The sequence below is a fragment of the Archocentrus centrarchus genome, chromosome 20 (assembly GCF_007364275.1).
Source record: "Archocentrus centrarchus isolate MPI-CPG fArcCen1 chromosome 20, fArcCen1, whole genome shotgun sequence".
Taxonomy (NCBI): Eukaryota; Metazoa; Chordata; class Actinopteri; order Cichliformes; family Cichlidae; genus Archocentrus; species Archocentrus centrarchus.
The window spans coordinates 13,282,353-13,307,301 of NC_044365.1; the positions used below are offsets into that span (position 1 = coordinate 13,282,353).

General features: G+C 39.9%; 1 protein-coding gene across 2 annotated transcripts; it reads right to left on the minus strand.

The window, feature by feature from the left end:
- Positions 1–306: 306 nt before the first annotated feature.
- Positions 307–24,457, minus strand: wwp1 (WW domain containing E3 ubiquitin protein ligase 1). 2 transcript variants are annotated; one of them, XM_030756503.1, is made up of 25 exons: positions 24,332–24,457; positions 20,264–20,320; positions 19,483–19,574; positions 19,103–19,244; positions 17,595–17,719; positions 16,983–17,135; positions 16,763–16,835; positions 14,172–14,353; positions 12,312–12,744; positions 11,843–11,938; positions 11,032–11,206; positions 9,082–9,136; positions 8,374–8,458; positions 7,723–7,851; positions 7,210–7,282; positions 7,030–7,101; positions 6,834–6,922; positions 6,555–6,714; positions 6,093–6,226; positions 4,243–4,383; positions 4,004–4,124; positions 2,799–2,903; positions 2,398–2,494; positions 2,219–2,291; positions 307–866 (listed from the first exon to the last, which is right to left on the minus strand). In XM_030756503.1, exons 3-25 carry the CDS (start codon positions 19,550–19,552, stop codon positions 767–769), a joined length of 2,883 nt encoding a protein of 960 aa, XP_030612363.1. In that variant the 5' UTR covers positions 19,553–19,574; positions 20,264–20,320; positions 24,332–24,457; the 3' UTR covers positions 307–766. The 2 variants fall into 2 exon arrangements, with proteins under 2 accessions (XP_030612363.1, XP_030612362.1); XM_030756502.1 differs by having other exon boundaries at positions 16,959–17,135.
- Between the last annotated feature and the right edge of the window lie 492 nt (positions 24,458–24,949).

Consider the following 24,949-nt stretch of genomic DNA (forward strand, 5'->3'; position numbering starts at 1 on the left):
GTCTCTGGGCTGGTGTCCAGAATTTCACTGAAGGGAAAAAACAAAAAAAAAAAAAAACCCACTGGGTGTTGTTCTGTGCTTCAAATCAGTCCAATTTTAACACTGCATCTTTTTATTCATTTTTTTGATGACGATGGCAAAGAGTTTATTCAGAAACAGGATGATCCATGCCTTTTAGTCTGGGTGCACGCATGTATTGGTGGAGGAGGGTGGTCACAGCGGTCTTCTCATCTTCATAGGCAGCATGCAAGCGCAAAAAAAAAAGGAAAAAAAAAGGAAAAAAAAAAAAAAAAAAAGAAGAAAAATTGCAAAATTACTATGGGTCCAACAGGAACAAGAATTTCAGGCACCAGACCCCGATGCTCTACCCTAGCCTTTTAAAGCTCTATAGAACTAGAGCTTTAAAAGAAGACAGTGCTTTTTCTATAAAATCCTCTCAAAAACAATTTCAGTCTCTTTTTAAAAGCCAGCAGTGGGAAGGAAATTAAAAAAATATCAATGATTTCTGTTTTTGAATAGAGGAGCAAAATGCTGAAATGCTTGCATATTTCATGATGGTGTATTATATAGATATATATTTAGATATATAGGGACTGGGGGGAGAGGGTTGCGGCAAAAATGATGCAGCAAATTAGGATTTGGTTTAAAATGTCAAAATAGCTTATATACAGTGGTGGTTATCTTGTGCAATTTTTTTGAAGTTTGTTTTTCTTGGCTGAACAAACAGCGATGGGGGAGGAACGGAAATAGAAGAGGACCCCTCCCTCTATTCTTGGCCAAATCCTTCTGTTTCCTCGATGGCAAAGAGCAGCTTCTCTTTCAGCTGCTCGTAACTCTTGTAAGGAGGCAAGTCCAGACGGTTAAAACTGAAAAGGGAGTAAGAGACGAACAGAGATTAGTTTTTAAAACTGTTTTCATCAGATCTGCAATAAGCAAAAAAATACCATTGAACCATTGGGGGCAAATACACCTTGGCCGGGGCCTTTCTGTGTGGAGCTTGCATGTTCTCACTGCGTTTGTGTGGGTTTTCTCCAGATATTCCGCATTCCTCCCACAGTCCAAGGACATGCAGTTACTGGGGTTAGGTTAATTAGTGATTCTAATTGCCCATTGGTCTGAGTGTGAATGGTTCACTGTCTCTGTGTTGGCCCTGCGACAGGCTGGCGACCTGTAAACGGTGTAGCATGCCTCTCGCCCTGTGACAGCTGGGATAGGCTGTCAAAATCATGTCAAGTTTCACCAAGGCTGTGTTTAACCTGTCAATTAATCCCCTCTTATTTTGAATAGTCAGACACTCCTAACCAGCCTTCTTGCGTTTTCCCCTACTAGCTGGCTCGCTGGCCAGGTTGCTACTCGGGTGGTCCTCGATAGGATCCTGTCCTGGAGTCAATGAACACACTGGCGTGTCCAAATGACATCACTGATTTAAGATGACATAGCAGCAGGTCGCAGCACTCCTGAGTCTCTGTTTCAACTTGTTTCAAAAGTGCAGACTTCAAACTACATACCACTTTTTAAATTGTGTTGATAGACTAAGTAAAACCAGACTTATGATCAATAATTTATGACTGCTTTTTCCTGTATATTGTCATTATGTTTGTATGTGAAGTCACAGACAGCGATATCGATAGCAAGCTTTCAAATTTAAGAAATTTTAGCATTTGAAGGAACTGGTTTTTGGAGTGGCACAAATAATTTGTGTGGCATCTTATTGGGACACCTGACTGTTCTGCAAATAGTTGAACAAAATTGGCTGAGGCATTGCCTACATTATAATGTATAGCTTTGTTGTTGCTAAATTAATACATAAGTTTTTGGAAATTATAACTTATTTGTTCTAAAAATTGTTACAAGTTTGTGGTTTTTTTTGTCTTCTCTGAGTTTTTGTTTTTTTGTGTGATTTTAGGTCCAATGTGTTAATACAGTATGTGAAAATGAAAGAAAATAACTGTGCAATCATACATGTAAGGTTGTGCAGAAGAAAAAAAAAAGATACTAAACAAGGCAAAATTAACAGTTTTTAGGGTGAATATAAAAAGGTAAAATCAAAGTACTCAAAGGGTTAAACAGCTTAGATCACGTGTAGCTATACCTCTTCTCATGAACTCAGTGCACCTGTGGTGGTAAACTGATCTAAAATTTAGTGCACAACGGTAAGAGACGCAGTGGTCAGGCAGAAAGAAAAGAATCCCACATAGGTCAGAGGTCGAGCACTCACCACGTGTGGCTCCGGGGGAGCCATGTATCTTTCCCCACTTTCTCAATGCAGAACTTCTGCGGTCCATTACTTCCTGCGATGCAAAGGAAAGAAGGGTTAAAAAAAAAAAAAAGAAAAGAATTATGAATAAAACAAACAACATTTATAGTACGCATGTTGTGTGTCCGTCTCTCACTGACCCATGAGTTCAGCAAAGCCGCCCAGAGGAAGCCTGCAGGTTCCAGTGACAAACTGCATGAGCCGTAGTCGCACCTCATTGTCTACCTCTTTCACCAGCTGCAGGGAAACACACACACATGCATCACTGATTATGTACAACCAACTCGCCTTCATGCACATAGATTACAAAGGGAACTTACAGCAATACTGACACATTAAGAACAAACTTAACCAAAGTTCAATTATTTGATCAAATTCTGCACTGAGACCTTATTTCACTGCTACTTTGAGACAAAGAAAAACCCCAACTGAACAAACTTTATTTAGCTTAACGGTGACAGAAGTTAATCTCTCACCAAAGGATGACGTGTTTAAAACGAGCTACAAGAACAAAAAACAAAAACACTGTCCATGACTGTACCTGCCAGAACCAGATGATCTGTTTGCTGTTTCTGGTGTAGTGACGATACACCGTGTTTCTCTGCCAGTCCTGCAGGTCTACTTCCTGCATGCCACACAGCATCACCTGGATAACACACACAGACACACACACACAAAAAAAAAGGAGAGTCATTCTCACAACTACAGAGAAAACCAACATATCATTTTAGGTGGGTACGGCTTCATTTACAACACGTGTCAAACTCAAGGCCCGCGGGCTGGATCCCGCGAGATAATTTACTATAGCTATGATTAACTGTCTGCCAGTAAACAGCGCTCCTACTACTTGTACTACAAATCCCACTATGCACTGCAACAGATGCCGTGCAGATCAAGACCTGTGCACTAACCCGTTTTCCCGCGTTGCCAATGACACACTGATCAGCAGATAAAAACATTTTTTACAGTGACATTTAAACTAACCTGACCCCCAAAAACGGCCAAACAAAAAGTGAACTCTGAACACAGGTGGGAGGCAACGAAACTTCGCTGACATCTGAGGTGAATTCGTGTCTCTCTTTTCCCCGCCTGCGATGTGCAGGGGGAAAAAAAAATGTGGGAGAAGATGCAGAGGTGAGACCTGCACAGCTGAGCTGACAGTGCATCATTGCGTCACACACCAAAAAACGCTGCACAGCAAAGTCCTGAAGACAGAATGGGTCATAAGCACGATAACTTTCCAAGAGGCAAAGGTTTAAATCACCAGCAGTTTCGGTCTTTTCTGGAGGAAATAGCTTCTGAATTTGGTGATGTGCAATGAGCTGCCTGAGGAAGTTTGTCAGTTCATGGAAAGTAAGAAAGAAATAGAACAGGAGAGAAAACTAAATAGTTTGTTTCTGGACTTTTTTCTGATATTACATAAAAACAGATATTTGCAAATTTTCATCAGCTTGAAATGTTCTCATTTTCCCTGATGTTATTTTTGAGGAAAAATATTTTATTAAATGTGTTTGGTCATTCAAATTTATATTGCTGATTAAAATATTTTCAGTTTTAGACTGTTCAGTAAAGGGTAATCCTGTTTGACCTGCGACTTAGACTGTGTTTTGGCTCATTCTGTGATAGAGTTTGACACCCGTGATTTACAAGATTAATCAAAAAGATTCTGTAGTGTGTAGTAAGTTGGTTATGAAGTTAGTAATAAGTATAACTTAGCATTAAGTTAAAACAGACAAAAGTGCTCACCTCCAGCTCCTTTTCATCAAAGTACTGAAGCCACTGAAGTGGAACCACCTCATTGAAGCCATCGAGGAACGCTTTGGTTTGACCTTCCACCCCACGAGAGAACCTCCACTCTGCCATCAGACTGCAAGCCAAACAGTACAAATTTACTCCATATGTTTCACTAATAAACCGCTTTAAATGATAATTGAAAGTGAGGCTTTTTGTTTGTTTGCTCTAATGGTAAAACAGTGGCTGTGAACCTGATGTACTCCTCCTTGTTCTCTTCAGTGACCTGGATGTTGGCACCATTGGGTTTGAGGTCATGAGACGTGATCTTCCCTAAGATCTCCATGTCTACAGAGAAATACATCTCCAGACCGCATTCCTCGATGTTGTTGTCCCTGAGGAAAGACGAGACTGAGATGTTCCACAGTACAATGGAATTTAAACACAACGTCTAAGTTTATTAATGTGTTTGTGCGCTCTTTGTTTTGAACTCTTGATTTTTATCTGCGATATTCTTATGTTGGCTTTTGTATGCGCATAAACTGTCCTCTTTCCATGCTTCTGTGGTACAAATGTTTTCTTCCAACGTAGCAGCAGTAGTAGCAGCAATAATAATAATAATAATTTTTTTATAAGTGCCTTTCATGACACCCACGGGCACTTTACAGGGGTGAGAACAAGACAAACCACTAAAAGCACAAACAAAGAAACTAAAATGACCAAAAGAACTAAAGCAAGTATGCAATTTGGAACAGGTAAGTTTTCAGTCATGATTTGAAGATATGAAGAGAGTCAATATTGCCAATGTCTGGCAGGAGAGAGTGTTCCATAGCTGGGGTGCAGAGTGGGTGAAAGCTCTGTTCCCCATTGCAGTCTTAATTTCATTGACGAAATATTTTCGTCATAGGTTTCGCCAAGGACCTTTTCTTCCATGACGAAAACGAGACAATAACTAAATTAAAACCACCTAAAAAGATAAAAACGATGACAAAATTAATTGTCATTTTCAAGGGGAAGGAGGTAAGTGATGAAAAGGAGGGGCACCAGGACAGAGTCTTGAAGCACACCTGAGGTTACAGGAGAGGGGTGGGATTTGAAAGACTTAAGCTGGATGAACTGAGTAAAAGTTCAAGCATGAATGGACAGATCAACAACTGAGTAAAAAGGCAAATAAAATAGGGGGACAAAGCTGATTAATCCTACTGCAAGATGGTCTCTGGTTTTCTTTCATTGTTGTTCTCTTCCTGTTTTCTACATTACTGATAAACAAATGCGATCTACATTTCAGTTTCTTCAATGCTGCCATGTTTTACACTTTACTCTTGACATTGCATTAGGTCGCTGCCTGTAATGCTTTTCCAGCAGTAATGCACACTTCACGAACCAGCTGTAAAGCACAATGGTTAATCAAACTGCAAGTTCAGCAATTCTTGCCAAAACACAGAATACAGTTAGTGGAATACATTAGTTGTATGAAAGCACTACCTTGACAAAACAACTGATCATCTTACTTCCAGCTAATTTTTGCCAAGGAGTAGCTGTTAAATGGAAACCAGCCCAGGTGATTAAGACACTTTCAAAGTGTGCAAAGCATTACAGATAAGAGGACAAAAGACAGAGGGCATTGTATGTTGTCTGTATACCGTAAAACCTACTGAAACGTACAGTAGACATCAAAGTAACTTGACTGCAGGTGTTATTCACACTGTCAGTTTGTTCATTGTATTCAGGACCATAAAGAAATGATGCACTTTTGCCTTTTACTTCCGGTCTTGTTTCAAAAATACTGACAAGCTTAATTTGTACATAGATTTCCAAGAGAAACCCTTTCATATCTTCTCTGTGCTCTCCATTAGGCCAGCCTAAATAAACGCCACAGTTTGTTCTATCAACAAATTTGCTTGAAAAGGTAAGTTCTTCAATAAGGGTTAAAACCCTGAGATATTCCAAGCAAAGTCAAGAAAAGGGAACTTTCCAAATAATCCAATTAAGAGCACACATTGTGGCTCTTCAAAGGCGCCACACAGTATCAAGTGCAATGATGACCCTCTTCTTTCAAATGGATACAATATAGTAGGCCTTTCACACAGAAGAGATAATTTACCTGATCCATATGAGTGAGTTGTAGAACTCCGGGTCAATGGACTCAAGGTCTTTGAGTATCAGCTTCTTGTTCAGCATGCGTTTGTAGAAAGGCAGAGAGAAGCCCGTGTCAATGAACTTGCCATGGAAAAGTGCCTGTGGGTAATCGAGAGGAGATTAAGTTCTTTCACTGCTGGTCAATCTGAAAGACTGTACAGATTGTGCACAGTCTCAGTGTATTTGCACAGTAACAAAAATAAATAAATACTGGGCTATGAAAGCAACACTCAGACATTCAAACACTGACTGAATTTCTCTCTCAAGCTCTCTTCTTATGATTTTGAAACAACTATTTCCATAATGTGACCAATTGTAGCCTGACAAATGGCTTGACCAGGTATTATTTAAATTAAATACTGGCCAGTATATAAACATCTGTGTCATCATCATGCTTTTAATGTGTGTGGGAAGCGTGTAAACGTGCCATTGCAATAAAGCGGCCTATGAAGCAGAAGTAGGAGAGGTGGTCGGGGTTGATGGCTGAGGCTGGATTGATCTGAAGACAATAGTTGCTTTTGCCCGCGTATTCAAACAGACAGTACATGGGGTTCAGCACTTCATGGGACAACAAGAAGAACCACTCTCTGTAAAGAAAAGAGGAGATGTAGAGACATGAGCTGCACATTATCAATTACTGTTTACACCCAAATATGTTTTGTCATTCTTTAAAGTTCAAATTATGTTATTTTAATGTCTTTATTACCGGGCTAGGCCACCATAATCTAGACCCTCCTCGCCTCTGAAGATGACATACAGTCGCCTCCTCAAGTCGTAAGGCTTCAGGGCCATAATCTAAGAGACAGTTCGCAAATACACACAACATCAGGTAAGATATTAACTTGTGTGCTGTAAACATCAGCTTAAACAGAAAGAATACAACAGCAGAAGGACCCACTTACTTGCTGAAAGGAGTCTTCAAACAGCGTCTGCCTGGAGACAGTGATCTTCACATGGCTTGGGAGAGCATTAGACTGAGCGGAGCCAAGAGAAAACAAATGTATTAGAGGAGGATTAGGAAATTAGAAGGGCGAGTAAATAAATGGAAGAAAGTGAGAGAATGAACGAGAGGAAATGCATACCTGGCACAAGTAGCGGAAATGAGCAAGCTTCCATCGGAAGCTGCGCTCGTATGCAATCTGAGGGCCTTTGGTGCTGAGGAGAACAGAAGAGTTAAAGGTGAAAATGTGGAAACTGACAGATGCAACAGAAGAGCTTTCTATGTGAATAGTTGCATACATTTGTGTTTCAGTCTTTGCCCTGCATATAAAACATGCTTTAGGCATACATTTGGAAATGCCAAAAAAATTACAAGGTTTCCTCAAGGGCCAAGTGTGAACCAAAACAATAAAAGTGAACACCAATGGGAAACATTTCTTCTGAATCAACATCCATTTTTTCCTACCCAATGTACTGCTATCTGTATATCAACTACATCCCAAAATAACTCCATCTGGATCCACTAAAAACAATACACAAGCACAGGATGCTGCAGCTTTTCAGGTACCTGGCAAAATCACTTCTGGCACTGTGAAAGTTATGAAATGAAATACAGAACCCAGGAACGAGTAAATTAATTTGAAGGGCGTTCTTACACAGAAGACTTCCCGGTACGTGGGTCGCTGAAAGTAGTGGTTCGGGTGTTGTGATCCACAAAATAGCGAACCCCTTCCCTTGTGTACCGGATCTCCCAACCTTCAGGCAGAGGATCCTCATTCTGTAGCCTGCAGACACACACACACACACACACACACACACACACACACACACACACACACACACACACACACACACACACACACACACACACACACACACACACACACACAGAGTTAAATGTACATATGCAGCTGTTGAACACAGAAATCATCTACATGGACAAAATGCTTCAGAATATCTGGCTGCAATTTGGCTCACGACAAAAAGCAGTAATTGAAAAACAGCAGTAAAAAGAATAATAAATACACACACACACGCTGTTATAGTAAAGTCAGTGCACAAATGTGTGAAGTTTGATGGGTCTAGCTTCCTGGCACGGACACTAAAGTAGGTAAAATTGCTCTGATGACTCTAGTTTGATCTCTCCCTGTAGACAAACTGCTGCATGCTGTGCTAGAAAAGTGCTGTTTTTATATAGACTAGTCAATGTGTGGCTACAAATAAAGATAACACAACTAGTGATGCTTTGAACCCTAAAGGCCACATCTGTTACAGTTTGTGTAGTGTTTTTGTCCCCGGGCACTCACCCTTGGGTTCGAGGGTCTTCCCACTGTGTTGTCTTTGTATTATGGTTGACAAAGTACACTCTATCGTTGGAGTCAACGCGCCTCTCTGAAATATATAAAAGCAAATATAATGTATCAAAGCAAGAGACAGAATGGACACCAGGTGTCACAGTCTTTGCAAAATAATAGCAAGAACTGAAGGAGTGATTTTAAAGGGGGGGGTAGGGAAACTGTGGCTATTTAAAGGCAAACAAATTTGGGTATATTCAAAATATGCACACATTTACATATTAAAGTTTCAAAAAGCTTCTGGCATAGAAATAGATAATATGTACACCACTTTGCAAAAGTTTAAGTCACACTAGATATCCAGCTCTAGCACAAAACACCAAAAGAGAGGTGACCGACTGGTCCAACTTCATTCAGCAGTATGATAAAGATCCAAAACATGTAGCCACTGACACAAAGAACTGTCCAGCAACAAAAAGGAGCAAGGATCCCCAAGCAATGGCGTGGCCTCCAAAAGGACTCTAGCAATACAAGAGAGGGAACAACCTACTTGCCAAGTAGGTTGTTCCCTCTCTGCACATGTAGAAACCTAGCACAGCTGTTTTCTTATCAACAACTGCTGATGTACTCCAAGTTCCCATTGCAACTGTAGAACATTAAGTATTGGCACCACTAACAGCAACCACTGCTTTTAGAAAGAAAAAAAGAATCTGAACTCACCCCAACCAGGAGGCAATGGGCCAAGAGGATCATTTTCAGCAGACATCATGGATGCCTGCAAACAAGGGACACACACATAGACATTCATTGGGGAAGCACTAGGAAGGTACAAATCTGGTAGCAAATCCATAAAAATAAAATAAAAATATATTCTTTAAAAAAAAAGAAAAAAAGAAAAAAATTTGTTGATGTGCTGATGCTGAAAGTGGCCTCTGTAGCTGCCTACTGGTAGGAGCTTTCTAGCTACTTGGCTTTTTATTTGTGCTGTAAACTAATCACTGTCAATGAAGACGACATCACTTATGTGATATAGGCCAGCCTCTCACATATTAAGTTCCTGTTCTCACCTTTAGGCTAAATCAGCTGTGCTGGGTGCCAAACAGTGTACTGAGCCAAAACAAAAGTCCCCAAACAATGAGATGAGATTAAGGATGGAAAGAAGGAAAATGATCATCAATAGCTAGTCTTTTGAATGCCTGAGCTCATCATGGTGATAAAGGTGATGACAACCCGTCTACTGAGGCAGCTAAGGGACACGGTAAAATTAGGGATGAACTCACAGAAACCACAGCTGATTTAATCTCTAAACTCGGTAATGTTTTACTTCCAATTCAGCTGTAAAACTACAGAGGACAAAAACTATCTTGCAAAGACTTGAAGTTGACTTTAGCTGGGCATCACATTTCTACATTTATCCTACATGCACCCTAAAGTGATCAAAGGCACTGATGTCTGTTCTGTTTTCTGTAGTACTGGGTAAGTGACGAGCTGATAAAATCTGAATGCTGAGTGTATCCATGTGGTCTGCTGAGCTAATGGTGCACAGATTACATAAAGTGGAAAAAAAATAAATAAATAAAAAACAAACGATAGCAGAAAGCATCTTTAGTCAGCAAAGTTACATTTTTATCCTAGGTATTAATGCTGGGAGTTGCTTTTGCACTGTAAAGGCCCTTTCACACCAGATGTGTTGCGTAAAAACGACACGAAATTCTGAATCTTTCGGATGTGAACCTGTCGTGTAACCTATATACACACCGGATGCGTTGCGTTTTTGCGACTAAATCCTCCCTATATAACGCACGGTGAAAAGAAAAAAAAATGCAGTCGACATCAAGTGATGATGTAATGGTCCTGATGTTTCTAAACAAGAGAAGGAAGAAACAGAGTTTATGGGTTCATCCAACTCATAAGAAAGCAGCAGCAGGGAGAGTTTCATGGTTTGATCACGGAGCTGAAGCTGCATCACGGATGCTTTCACTCAAATTTCTGGATGTCAGTGGGACAGTTTGAGCTCTTGTTGGCAGAGTTGGGATCACATGTGAGGAGGCAGAGGATAATTTCAGAGAGCCGACTGACCCGGAGCAGCATGTAGCTGTGTGTCTGAGGTAAAATATTATGATTTTATTGTTCCCACATCACTGTATATTCAGTACATCGGTTCGTGTTTTGAGCTATGACCTCGCATGCTGCTAAATGCAGCACTCTGATTGGTCAGTCCTGTTTGTTCGCTCGCGAAAGTCAGAAAAATCGAACTTGATCTGAAAAAATAAATGCCGCAAATTCGTCCTGTGAAATGACGCGGTCGGTGTGAACGGCTGCATTAAGAACAGGAGAGTCCGAAAAATATTTTTAACGCACGAAACATTCGTCCGGTGTGAAAGGGCCTTAAATGTCACTAAGGGATAAGGGAGGTGCACATACGAACATTAATGCAATCGAAATCTCACTGTTTTGAATGTATTTGAGCCTCTCCTTTAAATGAGGGGCATCTAAGTTACTTGAATAATAAATGTTTAAATAGTATTATAGGGAATCATTCCACAGTAAAAGGTGACGAACTGAATTATTAAGCAGAAAAATTAAATGGGCAATACATTTGCATGTGTGTAAATACAAAGAAAAGTAAGTGGGTAAGAGTAAAAGTGGGTGTGGCGATGACAGTCTTACAGAGTAGAGGTATCTCTGGTTAAACTGGTGCATAGCTCCCTGCAGCTGGCTGCGCTGGCTCTGCCACTGCTCAAAATTGCGCACCGATTCCATAGTGGGACGCTGCCATGTGGTGGTGCGGGTGTTGTGGTCCACATAATAGATCCTCCCCCTATCATCCACTCGACGTTCCCAACTGGTAGAACGAAGGAGATGGGATGGCACAAATGGAGAAACACATACAGTTATTATTGATTCCCCAAACTGACATGTAGGTGCTTAAATAGACTCAAGTTCTCCAACTGTAAAACAAAAATCATAACAGAAATGATCTGTTTGATGTTACTGAAACTGACCTTATCGCAAGATAAGTCTATGTTTAATTTTCTTTGCATATCTGGGTTAATACATCCTGACAAGTCTCGATGTTGAAAATAATTGAACTGGAGGAGAAAGCGCCACTACACTTCAACCGGGTGTTTTATCGTTGGCTCTTCAGTTATGTTCATATTTCTAAACACTTTATAACACAGTCATACAAGTAGCTTAAATGTGTGAATCTATGGAGACTTGCAAGTCTTAGAAGTATAAACTGAAACAAACAAACAAACAAACAAAAAAAACACCACTTAACATCTACATATTAAAAAAAAAAAAAAAAAGTGGTTGAAAACTATTAGAAATAAATAAAGCATTATGGTTACCTATGTAAAAACAAACAAACAAAACAAGGCCAAAAAAACAAAAAAAAAAAAACCCTCAAACTGGTGAAGCTGATTATGTTGTAGATCCTTCCCTGCAAGAGGGCAGCAGGACAAAGAGAGAGACTCACCCTGGTGGTAGTGGCTGTGGTCTTTCCCAGGTAGTAGTCCTGGTGTTGTGGTCTACATAGTACGTTCTCCCATGTGGGTCTTTTCTCTGCTCCCACCTAAAAGATGCAAAATTAAACAAACAAAAGCTTAAAAATATTGGCCAGTGTCACTATTATTATTATTGTGTGTGTGTGAGGTGTTTAGGTCTGAAAATTTGCAAAGGTTACAGTACAATAAGGTTATATCATCACAAGCAGCAAAGTGTTGTAGTTTCCTATGGCTTTCAAAACAAATTTCATCTTATATGATGACTGAAAAATGGGGAAATGACAGGTTTCCTGGCACAGCCACTAAAGTAGGTAAAACTGCTCTGATGACTCTAGTTTGATCTCTCCCTGTAGACAAACTGCTGCGTGCTGTAAATGCATGGGTGTTTAGGTGTTTGAAAAAAAATGCTGTAATGTTAATCAGGAAATGAGGAGCTTTTACCCCGGTGGTAGAGGATCTGAGGCTCCAGCATTGGGGGCCTGCTGCCTGGGCTTGGCCCCATCTGTAGTTACAGTTGCACTGCTACTACAGCTACCACTTCCACTTCCTGAAGCATTTGCTTCTCCCAGTGCTGGGGAGGATGATGAGGAGGACGTTGTGATGGTGGTGGCCCCTTGGTTTGAAGAGGTGAACGTGGAGGAAGAAGAGGGGGCAGCAGCAGTGGCAGAAGCCCCATCAGCAGGTTTAGCAGCAACAGAAGAGGCTGAAGATGATGTGGACGTTGGTAGGGGTTGAGATGTGCTATTTGGTGCTGTGTCAGAGTCTGGCAGGGCAGCATCCTGAATGCAGTCCTCATGGTCACTTCCAGAGGGCAGCACATCACTTCTTGTAGTAGACGACTGCCCTGCAGCAGCATCACAGGACTCCCCATTAACTGCAGGCAAGTCACAATAAGACAAGAGTGTTGTTTACTTGTATGACTCAAACCATCCATGGCTTGATACCAGCAATGTCTCAAGGGGAGAAAGAACATGGATCAGATGACAGCAAGTGTATCTTCAGTGAGGATCTCTATGTAAATATATCTACTAAGAACTGGAATTTTTGGGCACAAAATGGATGCTAAGTTTATTAACTGAAACCAAATTTTTAGACAATGAAAACCCTGGGCTACTTTTCTTGCACCAAAAGTAGTCTATAGTGCTCTTATGCTGAAGGCACAAGTGTGGCATTATCAATGAACCAACACTGCTAGTGTGTGTGTGTGTGTGTGTGCGCGCATGTGTGAGTGAGAAAGAGATAAGCTATGCCAGCCAAAAAAAAAAAAAAAAATTAATATTCTGTCATCAACCTCGGCTCAGTGTTGCTTCCCCCTCTGCATTACTCTGCTTTCACTTCACTGTTCTTTTTTCTCTCTAAGGAGATTGGACAGAGGTGCTGACAGCAGCAGATTACAGGCCTCCCTTAATGTAATTACTCCTCTTCTCTAGTGTTCACTAGTTCCATGTCAACCATGGAGAACATAAACCTGAGGTGGTCTGAGAACATACCAGGCATCAAATATTACCAGGGTGGGCTAATAATTATCTGTATTATCTAAATCTTTGACTTGGGCTTAAACAGCAGCTTATTCTAGTTATTCAGCAAATATTTTCAAACTACATAAATTACAGTATTGTGCACATGTAACATGTCAGGGGCACAGAATTAGGTAGGGAGAGTAGGGACATGTCCCTACTAATATTTCTGATTATTTGTTTGTTTTTCTCAAACAAAAAACCTCACTCTTCGCTCCACAGTACACAAAGGGTTAACAGCACTCTATCATATCTGTGCTTTGCCAGAACCCTGCCACTACCTCCTCACCCTCCCTTCTCTGGACTCAAGATGACAACAAAAGGGCAATAATATAGCAACAACCAATCAGAATTCAGATAATTATCTTGTGAATTAGAATTGTAACCTGTCATGGGTCAGAAAAGTTTAGAGACCTCGTGTTGTTTTACCATTAGATCAGTCACATAGCTTGAACTAGCATTCTAAAAGTAGTTAAAGATCACACAGAAAATCACCTGCTCCCCCTGTCACTGCCAGCCTAACGCAGTGGATGTGTTTTACTTCTGTTTACGAGGGATGGGAGCTAATTTATTCATAGCATATTATTAATTTTTTGAATTACTACAGTTCTGAACCTCAGACTTTAAAAGTCTGGACTGAGATTGACTATTGGTAGAACACAACTGAGCAAAATATGTTGTAAAACAAAATAATGTTGATCTGAAGGCGGCGCTGGGGGGTTGGCACTGGGTTCATATCCCCACCAAAGTTAATACCAAACCTACACCCTTGTAACAAACTCACCCATCCTACTCTCTGTATCGCTGTCTGAGGGTTGGTGGACAGGGGTGGAGTTGGTTGTGGAGTCTCCGTTGACAGCATGAACAAGAGCAGGGCTGCAGGAGCTGGAAGGCACCTGAACGTCTGCACCACTGGAGGCCGAACAGGAACCTGACCTCTGGCCCAAGTCTGTACCATTCACTGTGCTTTAGGATAAAACAGAGTGTTAATGTATTTTGTGAAATATGATTTATGCATAATGAGGAGCTACTGTGTGCCATTTCACTGTATGCATGGGTATCAGATTAAAGAAACTGACTTGTAACACTGAGATGATTGTTTTGTAGGGGCAACAGGCCATAATAGGATGGTACAGTGATGTAATGAGCACAGCTAAAGAGGCTCTTTTGTGAGCCAACAGAAAGGGACCATTGCAAAACCTGCTGTCGAGGCCAAGCTTTGTCTTGGTGAGAGGTGGGCATCCGTTGAGCGATAAGGAAAACTCAGAAAAGCTCACGAATGCAGGAAACTCACATTAAAAAGTTTTTCCTTTTTTTTTTTAAACTAGGCAGCATATCTGTAAGCCATGAAATGTCTCCCTATGCTTAAAACTCAAAATCTATTGTGATGCCAACAGATTTTTAAACACTTTTTAAATACTTGCTTTAGGCAAGTAGACGTGATCCTAAGACACAAAAAAGTAGGAAAACATGCACAGTTTGAACAATACTGCATCACAGTCCTACAGTCATTATTATGTGTTTTGACAAGCTATAAAACCTGGCACTACTAGACCCACAGGAAATAGTTCCTCTACTTGATCATTTCAGGAGAAGTGGAAACAAACTGAGAGGGAAAGAACAAAAAGGCACAGGCAAGAGAGAAAAATGTCTGGAATAACACAGATCCCTTTTAACAGTAACAGCTATTTAAATCTAGTAAAATGTACTGATCACCTTCAATGCTCAACAAGTCTGAACTGCCTGTAGTTGTGTTAACACAAAAGCACTAAAATATCATAAAAAGATGTACGATGCATAAACTGTATAAAAGATGGACGTAGCTACAGTGACATCATCCACTGGTTTCTGAAGTCCTCTTTTCAGATTAAATGTTTTAATCATCACCATATTGGTTTCAAAACAAGAAGATATGATGAGGAGGAGCAGGTCTGACTGGAGCTGCTTGCTCATTGGTTAATGTCTTGTTAATCACAAGTTGCTAGCCAATAAGCACACCACGGATAAGCCTCCATTCTGAAATACAGTATGGTCAAAATAGACTAAATTTGTTATTTAATATGTAGATGAATGAATAAATGACTAAGCACATAAACACAGCAGGAAAATGTTTACAGCCATTTTCCCACAGACTTCTGTAGGAGTGGAAGTCTTTGTGCAACCACAGCTATCGCCATCTGGTGACATTCAGATAGAATGAAGTTTCCACACTGGCTTCATTTTTCAACCCATGCTTTATACAGTCTACGGTAGGCTGTTGAAGCAGTCGGTGACATTGTAACAAATGTCTGTGCATTTAAGCTGCTCAGCTAAGTCATCTTCTCTGCTTCCACAACTGTAACATTTGCCATTTTTGCTGTTTTCACTGATTTGAAGGAAACAAATTGCTGTGAAAAATGTGCTTCTGTTCAGGAATCAGTAATTTAGCAGCATTTTCAGTTTAAACACACACTAAAGCACGGTTTCTTGTGGCATCCTTTTAGCACATCCTGCCTTTGATTAATGTTACACTTCAAATTAAGTCTTTATTTTTTCTGCTTATTCCTGCTTTATGCAGAAAATAACCTTTATAAGGAACATATTTACAAATTATTGGTTAAAGATAGAATTAGATTCACATTGTTGAAACAAAAATCCTCTACATATTTGCTGCTTTAACTGTCTTGTTTAGGGTTTCACTGTTTAGGTAACAATGACATGAGAAAATTTTTTCTGCCCACCACAATTGTCCTTCGGCTGGCTATGCCTGCAGTCTGTCTGTGTACTTGCACATTTCTGGAACTCCCAGGAAGTGGGAACAGCTTTAAATACCCCACTGTTTGTGTCTTGCAGTTTTCTCAGAAACTGCAATGCAGAGAGAAGCCAGGCAGCCACAACCTCATAACCACCCCTCCATCTGCTGTGATGAGCAGAAGTGTTTTTTTTTTTTTTTGTGGCTTTCCAATAAAAGCCAGTTAGGCTCACTGAAGGGCATTTTTCCAGTGTGACAGATAAGACTGGCACAAGCAGCCAGAGTGAGAACTTAAAGCATAGAGGGGACAGTCTGGACTGAGAAATTGCAAGACACAGAGAGACAAGACGCAGACCTCACAGGGCCAACAAAAAACAGGATATGAGTATCAACAGTAATGAAAAATATGGCTTAGTGTATTCCAACGCAGCTTACTGTATTGAAACAAAGCTAACACACTTATCGGTCTGTTAGCATTCTTTTACTTGAGGATAAGCATGTTCCATTATTAGAAGCAGTAATTAAACAGCAAGAACCATTTAGGGCAAAGAGATGCAGGCAAAAATCTTCTTTGAAGTGAACTACAACATGTGGGGGAAAATAAAATATCCCAAAAAAAGACTGCTGTGTTTATTCAGTTTTACCTGTTGGCAGCCCTTGAGGAAGAGGAAGATGAGTCTCCGTTTTCATGGATGGCATCACCATTCTGTTGGACTTCTGAAGATTTAAGAAAACAATGTTAGCCTGGAGATATTAAATTCATTCTGTATGCACATTTCCTTGTTTATTCACATTCACAGGTGGTAACTGGAGATGACAGACCCTCCTTCAATCACCCACCCCAAACATAAATACTGAGCTCACTGGAGCCATTTGGTGCATTGCCATTGGTAAGTGGTGCCAGATCCTCCTGGTCAGTGACAGTCAGTCCATCTAGGTACACAGTCAGCTCCCCCATGGGCACTGTGACCCCCTTCTGCTCCACACTCAGCTTCAGCACTTCCTTCACATTCTCTACTGTCGAGGAAAAGCAAGGATAGTGTTAGCAACAGCATTACAAATATGTCAAGGGAAAAAAAAAAATACAATGGCATGACACTATACTTTTACATCTTTACAGGAAAAGATCAGGTCATGTGCCAAAAAGTAGTTTCCTGCAAACAAAAACTTTAGGCTTCTCCAACAGAAAATGAAAAGCATCATAATCACATTTTGAACCTGTTTTTCTTAAGTGGGGTTAAATATACTCAAGCATAAAATACTTTTATTTTCTCAAATAACCATCAATAACAGCAAAAATGTGCACACTTTTGTTGAGCAATGTAACACAAATTGCCTCAGCCTAATGTGGACTTTGAGCTGGGAGAAACACTGATGCCATCATAAGTTTGCTATAGCTATATTTACTAAACAACAAGTCACATTACACCCTACACTTTCTACATTTGTATCACTTATGATGAAGATTGTTCATACATTTTCTGTCATGCTGCTCCAAGGCTCGAGTGAGGTCCAGCGTGGCTTTGCCCAGCAGAGCATCTGCTTTCAGGGTGTGGTGGCTCCATACTTTGAAATCCACCTGTGTGTGTGGTGTTACATTCCTAGAAAAATTAGAAACAAACACACAAAATGCATGTAATTCTTAAAACCTAAAATATATATATACACACATATGGTAATTATGTAATCACAGAAGGAAAACCAGCAGTTAAAAGTTTACTTTAATATAGTTTTAAAGTAAAATAAGAAGGTCACACTGGCAGCATTTTAATCTTCTTTTTACTCTAGGAAGACTTAAGAAAAAAAAGGCTCTTATTATTGAAATATTCTGCTTCACTCACAGATTTTATATAAAGTCTGTGACTGAAGCAGATCCAGATTCTGAGATTTCAAGAGCAACTCTGAAATCTTCAAAGCATTCATTAGAAAACCAATGAATAAAATTAGCAGTGAGGAGAGCAAAGGGAGACGAGCTGATTTGACGTTAAGCGTATTAATAAGTACAACATTTAAAAATCAAAAACAGTTCCTCCTCACAGTATGTCTGCCCCACCCCAGGAAAATATATAAAAAAAAAAAAAAAAAAAAAAACTAATAAAACTATCATTTTGAGGCTTCTCATTTATCTAGTTTCTCTATTTTTCAACACCTCCGCCCCCTTTAAAAAAAACAAACAAAAAAAAAAAAAAACCAACAACTCAGCAATAACTTGTCCTTTATGCTGAGTAACCAATGTACTAAGCACAAACACCTCCCTTTGATTTCAGTCCTCAAAATGAACAATATACAGCACAGTAACTGTATTTAGGTCTGTGAATATCAGTGTAAAGAAGAACATTGAGGATTAAAGTCTGACTGCATCGGAACCGTAACAGCTTGCAAAACATCCACGGTGCAAAGACAAGAACACAAACACAGCAGCACTCTGTCTTGTCAGCAATAATGACCCAATCAAGCCAATTAGCATTTGCAACGACATGTTTCTGACATATGGCTGAGCCAGTCGGAAGCCAGAGAGCAGTAAATGTCTGCCGTGTTCACGATGCTGACTCCATTAAATGGTAAATCAAGCAACATTTATAGAGCTTTTCTAATCCAGTCTGACCACACAAAGGACTAGGGGTTTTTAAATGATACATATGTGTTATCACAGAACTTTTAGAGCCTTTGTTTAATACTTTTCAAATCAGATACATCAGGGTTTTCCTGTCCTTATAACAACCTCTCTTTGATTAAATACAGCACAGGAATACTGAACAAAAAAAAAAAAAAAAAAAAGCACCACAGAAATGTGAAAAAAGGGTCCAATAGTGGGGAACGCTTTTTCTGGAAACATTATGCATGGACATAGCTGTTAAAGAACTAAAGATGGAAGAAGAAAACTACTTCACTGTGACATTAAAGTAAAGACATAACCTGCTACAACACACACAGCATGCTATATGCTGTCAGTTGCACAGAACAGAAAAATTACAGCTCCTTACAGCGTGAGCCTCTCATCCCATTTAGGATTAGAAGAGCTATGAGACTTCCTGGTGTGCCGCGACTCCCCCTCAGCTGTCACCTCCACATAAATGGCAGTCCCAAAAAGGGAACTCTTCTTCCTCTTGAGTTTGGCACAGGAAACTGATGGAGAGAAAATGAAGAGAGAAAGAACACTGAAAACAGCTACAATCAAGAATGTTATTTTTTACAGCACAAAGGTGACGCTCTTATTTGAGCAATTAGGTTATAAATTGTGATACATTATTGATCGCGTTAGGGGAAAAAGTATTCACACAGAAAATTACACAGAGGATTCCAACGTAAGCTTTCTGTGGGAGTGACAACACCCTGAGGCTACTGACACTTGTGTTTAACTCACCAATGGCATGGAGCTGTGACGTTCCTCTGTGGTTATGGCTAGTCTCCGCTCTAGACGAGGCCGTGGCCATGTCATACACCACAGTGGGAAACCTTAAAACCCACAAATATTAACCACACAAGACATATACAGTCAATTCACAAAAGAAACACGTGAACTCTGAAATGGCTCAATAAAAATACGGAGAAATTTAAAAAAAATCTGCCTATTGTGAATGACAGGTTTGTGGCTGAGGTCCAACCAGCTTACAGCAGTCCAAAGTTAATCAACATCCTCTTTAAGCGTATTATCTCTCATCTGGGTGAGAAAGCAAGTGTATGTAACCTCAGCAGTTTTTAAAGTCCAACGCAGCCAGGGCGATGGTGAGTCCAAAGCAGCTGCAACTTTGGCTACACTTTAAGCAGAAAATGCACGTCCAAGTATTCTAATGTGAAATTCAAAGTTGGCCGAGATTTGAAGAGAGAACTCTTCCCCTCGAATCATGTGAGACAGCGTTCTCACACTGTGCCCCAGAGGTAGGAGGAACTTTTACTTCCTGTAAGGTGTAAAGTACTTCAAATATATGTGAATGCTTATTTATTTATTTTTTTACACAAATGAAGTTATATTTTTGTTATTTCAGGGGGAGAAAAAAGTACTGCCAAAGTTTTTTTTTGTGTACTGGTACTTGCATCAGTTCAAATGTGAATGGTGCCCAACTCCGATTATAAGTCTACACAGGAATAACATTGGGGAGGAAAAAAAAAAAAGAAAAAGAAAAAAAAAAATCATGTATACTCACAACTGGTGTGTGTTGCTAGAGCCTCTGGTTCAGCCCACTCCGTGTCCCATGGTTCCTCTGAAACAGAAAGGCAGATATTTTTAGGAGACTGATCAAAGCTGGTAGAAACAGCAGCGGAACAAAGTCTGAACTCTGACCTGATTAAGATACCTGATTAAGGTTAACTGAACTGAAGCTGTATATCTTGTGCTAATATACTTGGGTGGGCCATCCAAGTATATTAATGCCCACTCAAGTATATTTAGCAGTTCATTCCAGCTTTATTTATTTGTTGTTACAAGACAATGACAACATCTGCAATTAATTACCTAGCAGACAATACCCTTGCACTATTCCCGCATCCTCCCAGCTCATGTTTTCCTACCAGCCAGCTCACTAACCATGTCGCTGTAGAAACAATTGTCAGTATCACTAAGCTGCTGCTCCAGGGTGTCTCATGTGGACACACAGACTCCAACACCATCAGCTTGGACTGCAGTTGGTGACACCAGTCCTTGCTCTGGAGATCTACTGTGAGCTGGAAGGCCACTTGAACTAATCCCTTCAGCTCACTGAGGTTGCAGAGCAAGAAATATCAACTCAAGTCAAGACAGTCTGGTTGGAGTCCAGTGGGACGAGAGACTCACTGGAGAGACCCTGCTCTGTTATTTATTGTTGCCACTTAAAATATTTTCCGAGTAGCACCTTATAAATGTTTAGTGTGTTACAAACAGAATTCAAATCTAACAATTTACTTCAGTTACTGCCACATTTTCAAAGGCCTGACAAGCCTCTAATGCCTAGTTACAGCTGCTAGTGCAGGACTGGCTTCTCAGAGTTGGGCTGAGTGGAAAGTCAATTGATGTACGACTTCTGGACACTAAAACACTGTCAGCACATTAGTCATACACAACTTCCTGCAAAAGACAGTATAGCCATTAAGCAACACAGAGAGAATCTGCAGCCCCATACAGCTTCAGTCAGCTGGGGAAAATCTACTAAATAAGTATGTGAATATGACCAGCAGAAATGTTATAACTGTTCTGTCTTTAAGTCATCAACAGCTCACCAGCTCTTCATAAAATGTGTGGTTTACAACAAGTTCAGTAAAGGTCAGACAAATTATTTCTATAGCTGCATGAAGCTGACACCCCACCCACGTGAAAAATTCCAGCAAACAGACTGAGGTTAGTGCTCCGTTTGTGCCATTAAAATTTTCGTTTGTGCTGCTTTAATTTCTGAGTTATTAAAGATTATTTTTAAGGTCATCCAAAGGTCACCATCCTGCTCCAAAACAAGCCAGAGTGGTCTACTTTTCTAGTACTCCGTTTGTGCCGTTAAAATTTTCGTTTGTGCTGCTTTCGTTTCTGAGATATTATAAATTAGAATTTTGGCCGATGACATCACCCCCCCTTGCTCCAAAACAAACCACAGTGGTCAACTTTTTTAGTGCTCTTTAGTGCTTTAGTGTTATTTTAGAAAACAAATATAAATATCACCAATATTTCATATATTGGTGATATTTATATTTGTTTTTTAAAATAACATTTTCACAAATGTTTTTAACAAGTCAATAAAGAAATTTACAAGTTAAAAAGTTGTTAGTTTCCCAACTAATAGGCACCAAGGACTTCAGCTTACCATGTAAATGTAGTGTTTTTTCAATATCTGTTTTTTAAAAATTCAATAGCAAGTCTAAGGGCCAATCAATAATTTATTTGTAGCATCCTGATATTCAGGTGAGCCCAGATGTGGATTCAGAGGTTAAATGTGCAACTTTCAAAAATAATACATAACCTTTCAGGTTCCCTTCAGTTTTCTTTGTATTGCTCTAGGACTGTTATTTATTTTTTAATATGTTGGGCACCAGCAGTGTTAGCACAGGGTTAGAGTTGCTTACAAAACAGCAGTACCCTGCTTACTGCTACACATGCATTTTGTATTTTGACACTTGTCTTGATTGTGTGCCCGCTTTATGCCAAAGGTTGCACAGGAAAGGCTGGTTGACAGAAAATCTGCTTGACTGGTTGGCAACTACAGTTGTTACTCTAAGTGTTCACTTAGCCAAGAAGAGTCCTTTATTAAAACACATTAAACATTAAAACCCAACCAACTTTGCTGTCATTCTAATGCATTGTTCGTCTTCCTATGACCTAATGATACATATAACAATTTAAACATGGCCACACAGGTCCGCTGTACTACTCCCGTCTACACTGGAACACATCTGGGAACACCATGAGCACAACTGAAGCATAAATGTACATAAAGTATACGCATCACTTTTACCTGACAGAAATCATCATGTTAAATTTCTGTCTAACAGAGCATCACCTGTTCTCTGACATTAACTGATTTCAATACTGCACTTTCACAACACTTAACACATGCTAAGCTACTTTATTGCACTACACACTGCAGTGTTATACTGAGCCTCTTTAATGTCATCTGATATTTGCTGTGCTGTTGTTACAACTACAACTTTGGGACAATACAGCATATCTAATCTTATCTTTTGTTAAAGTAATGAGACAGTAAGTATTCTTACACTGCCCCAGCATACAGTAAAAAATGTTTAAAGGTTGCATTTATAACCATCTTTAACCTAGTTCTCATTTATCTTAAAGTCTGGGAGGTGTATTTTTTTTTAAAGTCTGTGTTGGCAAAACACACTAGTTTTACACAACAGTAGCATGCTACAAATCCTAATTTCACCCACAGCTGTTTTCTTGCTTTGCAAAGGTCAGTGTCTTTGCAAGTGAGTGAGAGCACAAATACAAGCATATTTTAGAGCCAGCAAGCAAATAATGCTGCTTTAACAGACACTTTTCTGTAAGTAATTCCCTCCCAATGGATTCACAGCATGTGACAGCCTAAATACTAAACCTCTGTTCATAGCAGAGAGACAGCAAGACACTCACTAAGAATCCTGAAACACAATAGCAGATACTGTAAAAACATAAACCTGTATCAGCCACTCAAACAAACTCAGCCATGAAAGACCATTTCTCAGTGAGACCAAGCCTGCCCACAAAAGGGAAATGGAAGGCAAGTGGGCCTAATCATTACTGACAGGGATTCCCATCAGGTGTTAGCTGAGTCCACATAAACACGGGCTTTCTGACATTCCCTGTGTGGGGCTCAGAGCTCTGTCTTTAAAGCCAGGGACTTACTGTGCAAGTGTTACATGTTCAGCCAATATTCACAGAAGAACTTAACTTGCAGCAATACTGAAATAAACAGCAGTGTCCTCGGGTCAGGCTCATGTTTACCTGTGTTAAAGACTGTTTATGACCCGAGAAAGACCTCAAAGACTAGAAATGCCAACACCTCTAAAAGCTGATAGTTGCTTTTCAGGAGAATTTATAAACAGGAACATGGATTAATGTGTAAAAAAGAAAACGATTGATGCCACCTTTGAACTATCCGCAGGCCATATGCTAACAACACTCAATGTACACATAATATAGTGATCATAACACTAACTCGGTTAACTTTGGGAAGATCTACTGACACAGTAGCATTAGCTCACAAAGTGTAACTTAATAGGCAACTTCTGGCCTTCGGATACCTCCTACACCTTATTTGCACCAGTCACACATACGTACAATATGTGTCAGCTACTCCTTAATAAAAACATTTAAATGTATACTGGCACTAGTCTACAACTAAAGCTACAGACGGCCAGCTAGCAGTCAATAAGGCAGCCAGCTAGCTACAGTGAGGGAAAAAAAGACAATTTTATTTTAGTGGAACTAGCTTAACGCTAGCTTATTATCCTTTGTACGATGGTTATGTCTATCTGACAAACCAGGTGATGTATGTGCACATTATTGGAAAATGTAACGTGTTTGCTTAATCTTTACCTGTGCATGGTGTTATAGCGTTTAGCGAGCTAGCCTAACAAAGTTAGCCAAGTTAGCTGCTCGCTAGCGGCTGAGTAACTTACTTAGCATCTTGGCTAGTTGTCCGCCATCACAAAGCTAGCCAGTTTGGCTACGTATAAAAGACAGACTTATGAAGAAATACTTTAACACTGTGATAAAGTCTCTCGAAATGGTTCAAGTTACATCAGCAGCGGTGCTTTACCTTGTTCGCTGTTCCGCTACTTTCCTATAGTCTGTGTCCCAGCTGTGCTCTGGCGTTCCGGTTGTCGGTAAAATCCACAGCCGAGCAGGCCCGCAGTCTGCTACGGCTCCCTAGCCATCTCTGTGCAGCCTCTGACTGGCAGCAGAGCCGGGCGACAGGCGCGCCACCCCAAATACTGCTGTGTAACAACCCGGGGCACCGCCGCACACACTCATGCACATTTCTTACTTTTATGTGGTCTGCCTCACTACCTAAACCAAGAAAGGCTCGTTATTTTCCCATAATTTCATAATAAACTCCAAACTTTGTTTTTCCATTTAAACATTTCTCAATTTTCTCTTTTTATTTGTTTAATATCAAAACACATTTCCTTTTTAATTTCATGTTAGTGGGTTATGTTGGCTGAAAGTCCTGTTTCATTTTACTTTGCGAATTAAACTGTAATCTGTACATTAGGAGAGAAAACTTAGAGGCTAATTTCTGTTAACCAAATGTGTTTATGTAATGTAACCTAATTTTACCATTATAGCTTTTAAAGTTTAGAAAATACAAACATATAGAACAAACAAAACAGCAAAAAAGAACAATGATAGTAGCTCACAGACAGAAGAAAATGCA

What these genes read in the sequence shown, in the direction of transcription:
- wwp1 (XM_030756502.1), bottom strand. Translation starts at nt 19,552, where the DNA reads ATGGCCACGGCCTCGTCTAGAGCGGAGACTAGCCATAACCACAGAGGA. An exon ending in GAAGACCCTCGAACCCAAGG is followed by an intron (nt 7,852 to 8,373) that starts GTGAGTGCCCGG and finishes GTGTGTCTGCAG; the next exon opens with GCTACAGAATGAGGATCCTC. An exon ending in TTGATGAAAAGGAGCTGGAG is followed by an intron (nt 2,904 to 4,003) that starts GTGAGCACTTTT and finishes TGTGTTATCCAG; the next exon opens with GTGATGCTGTGTGGCATGCA.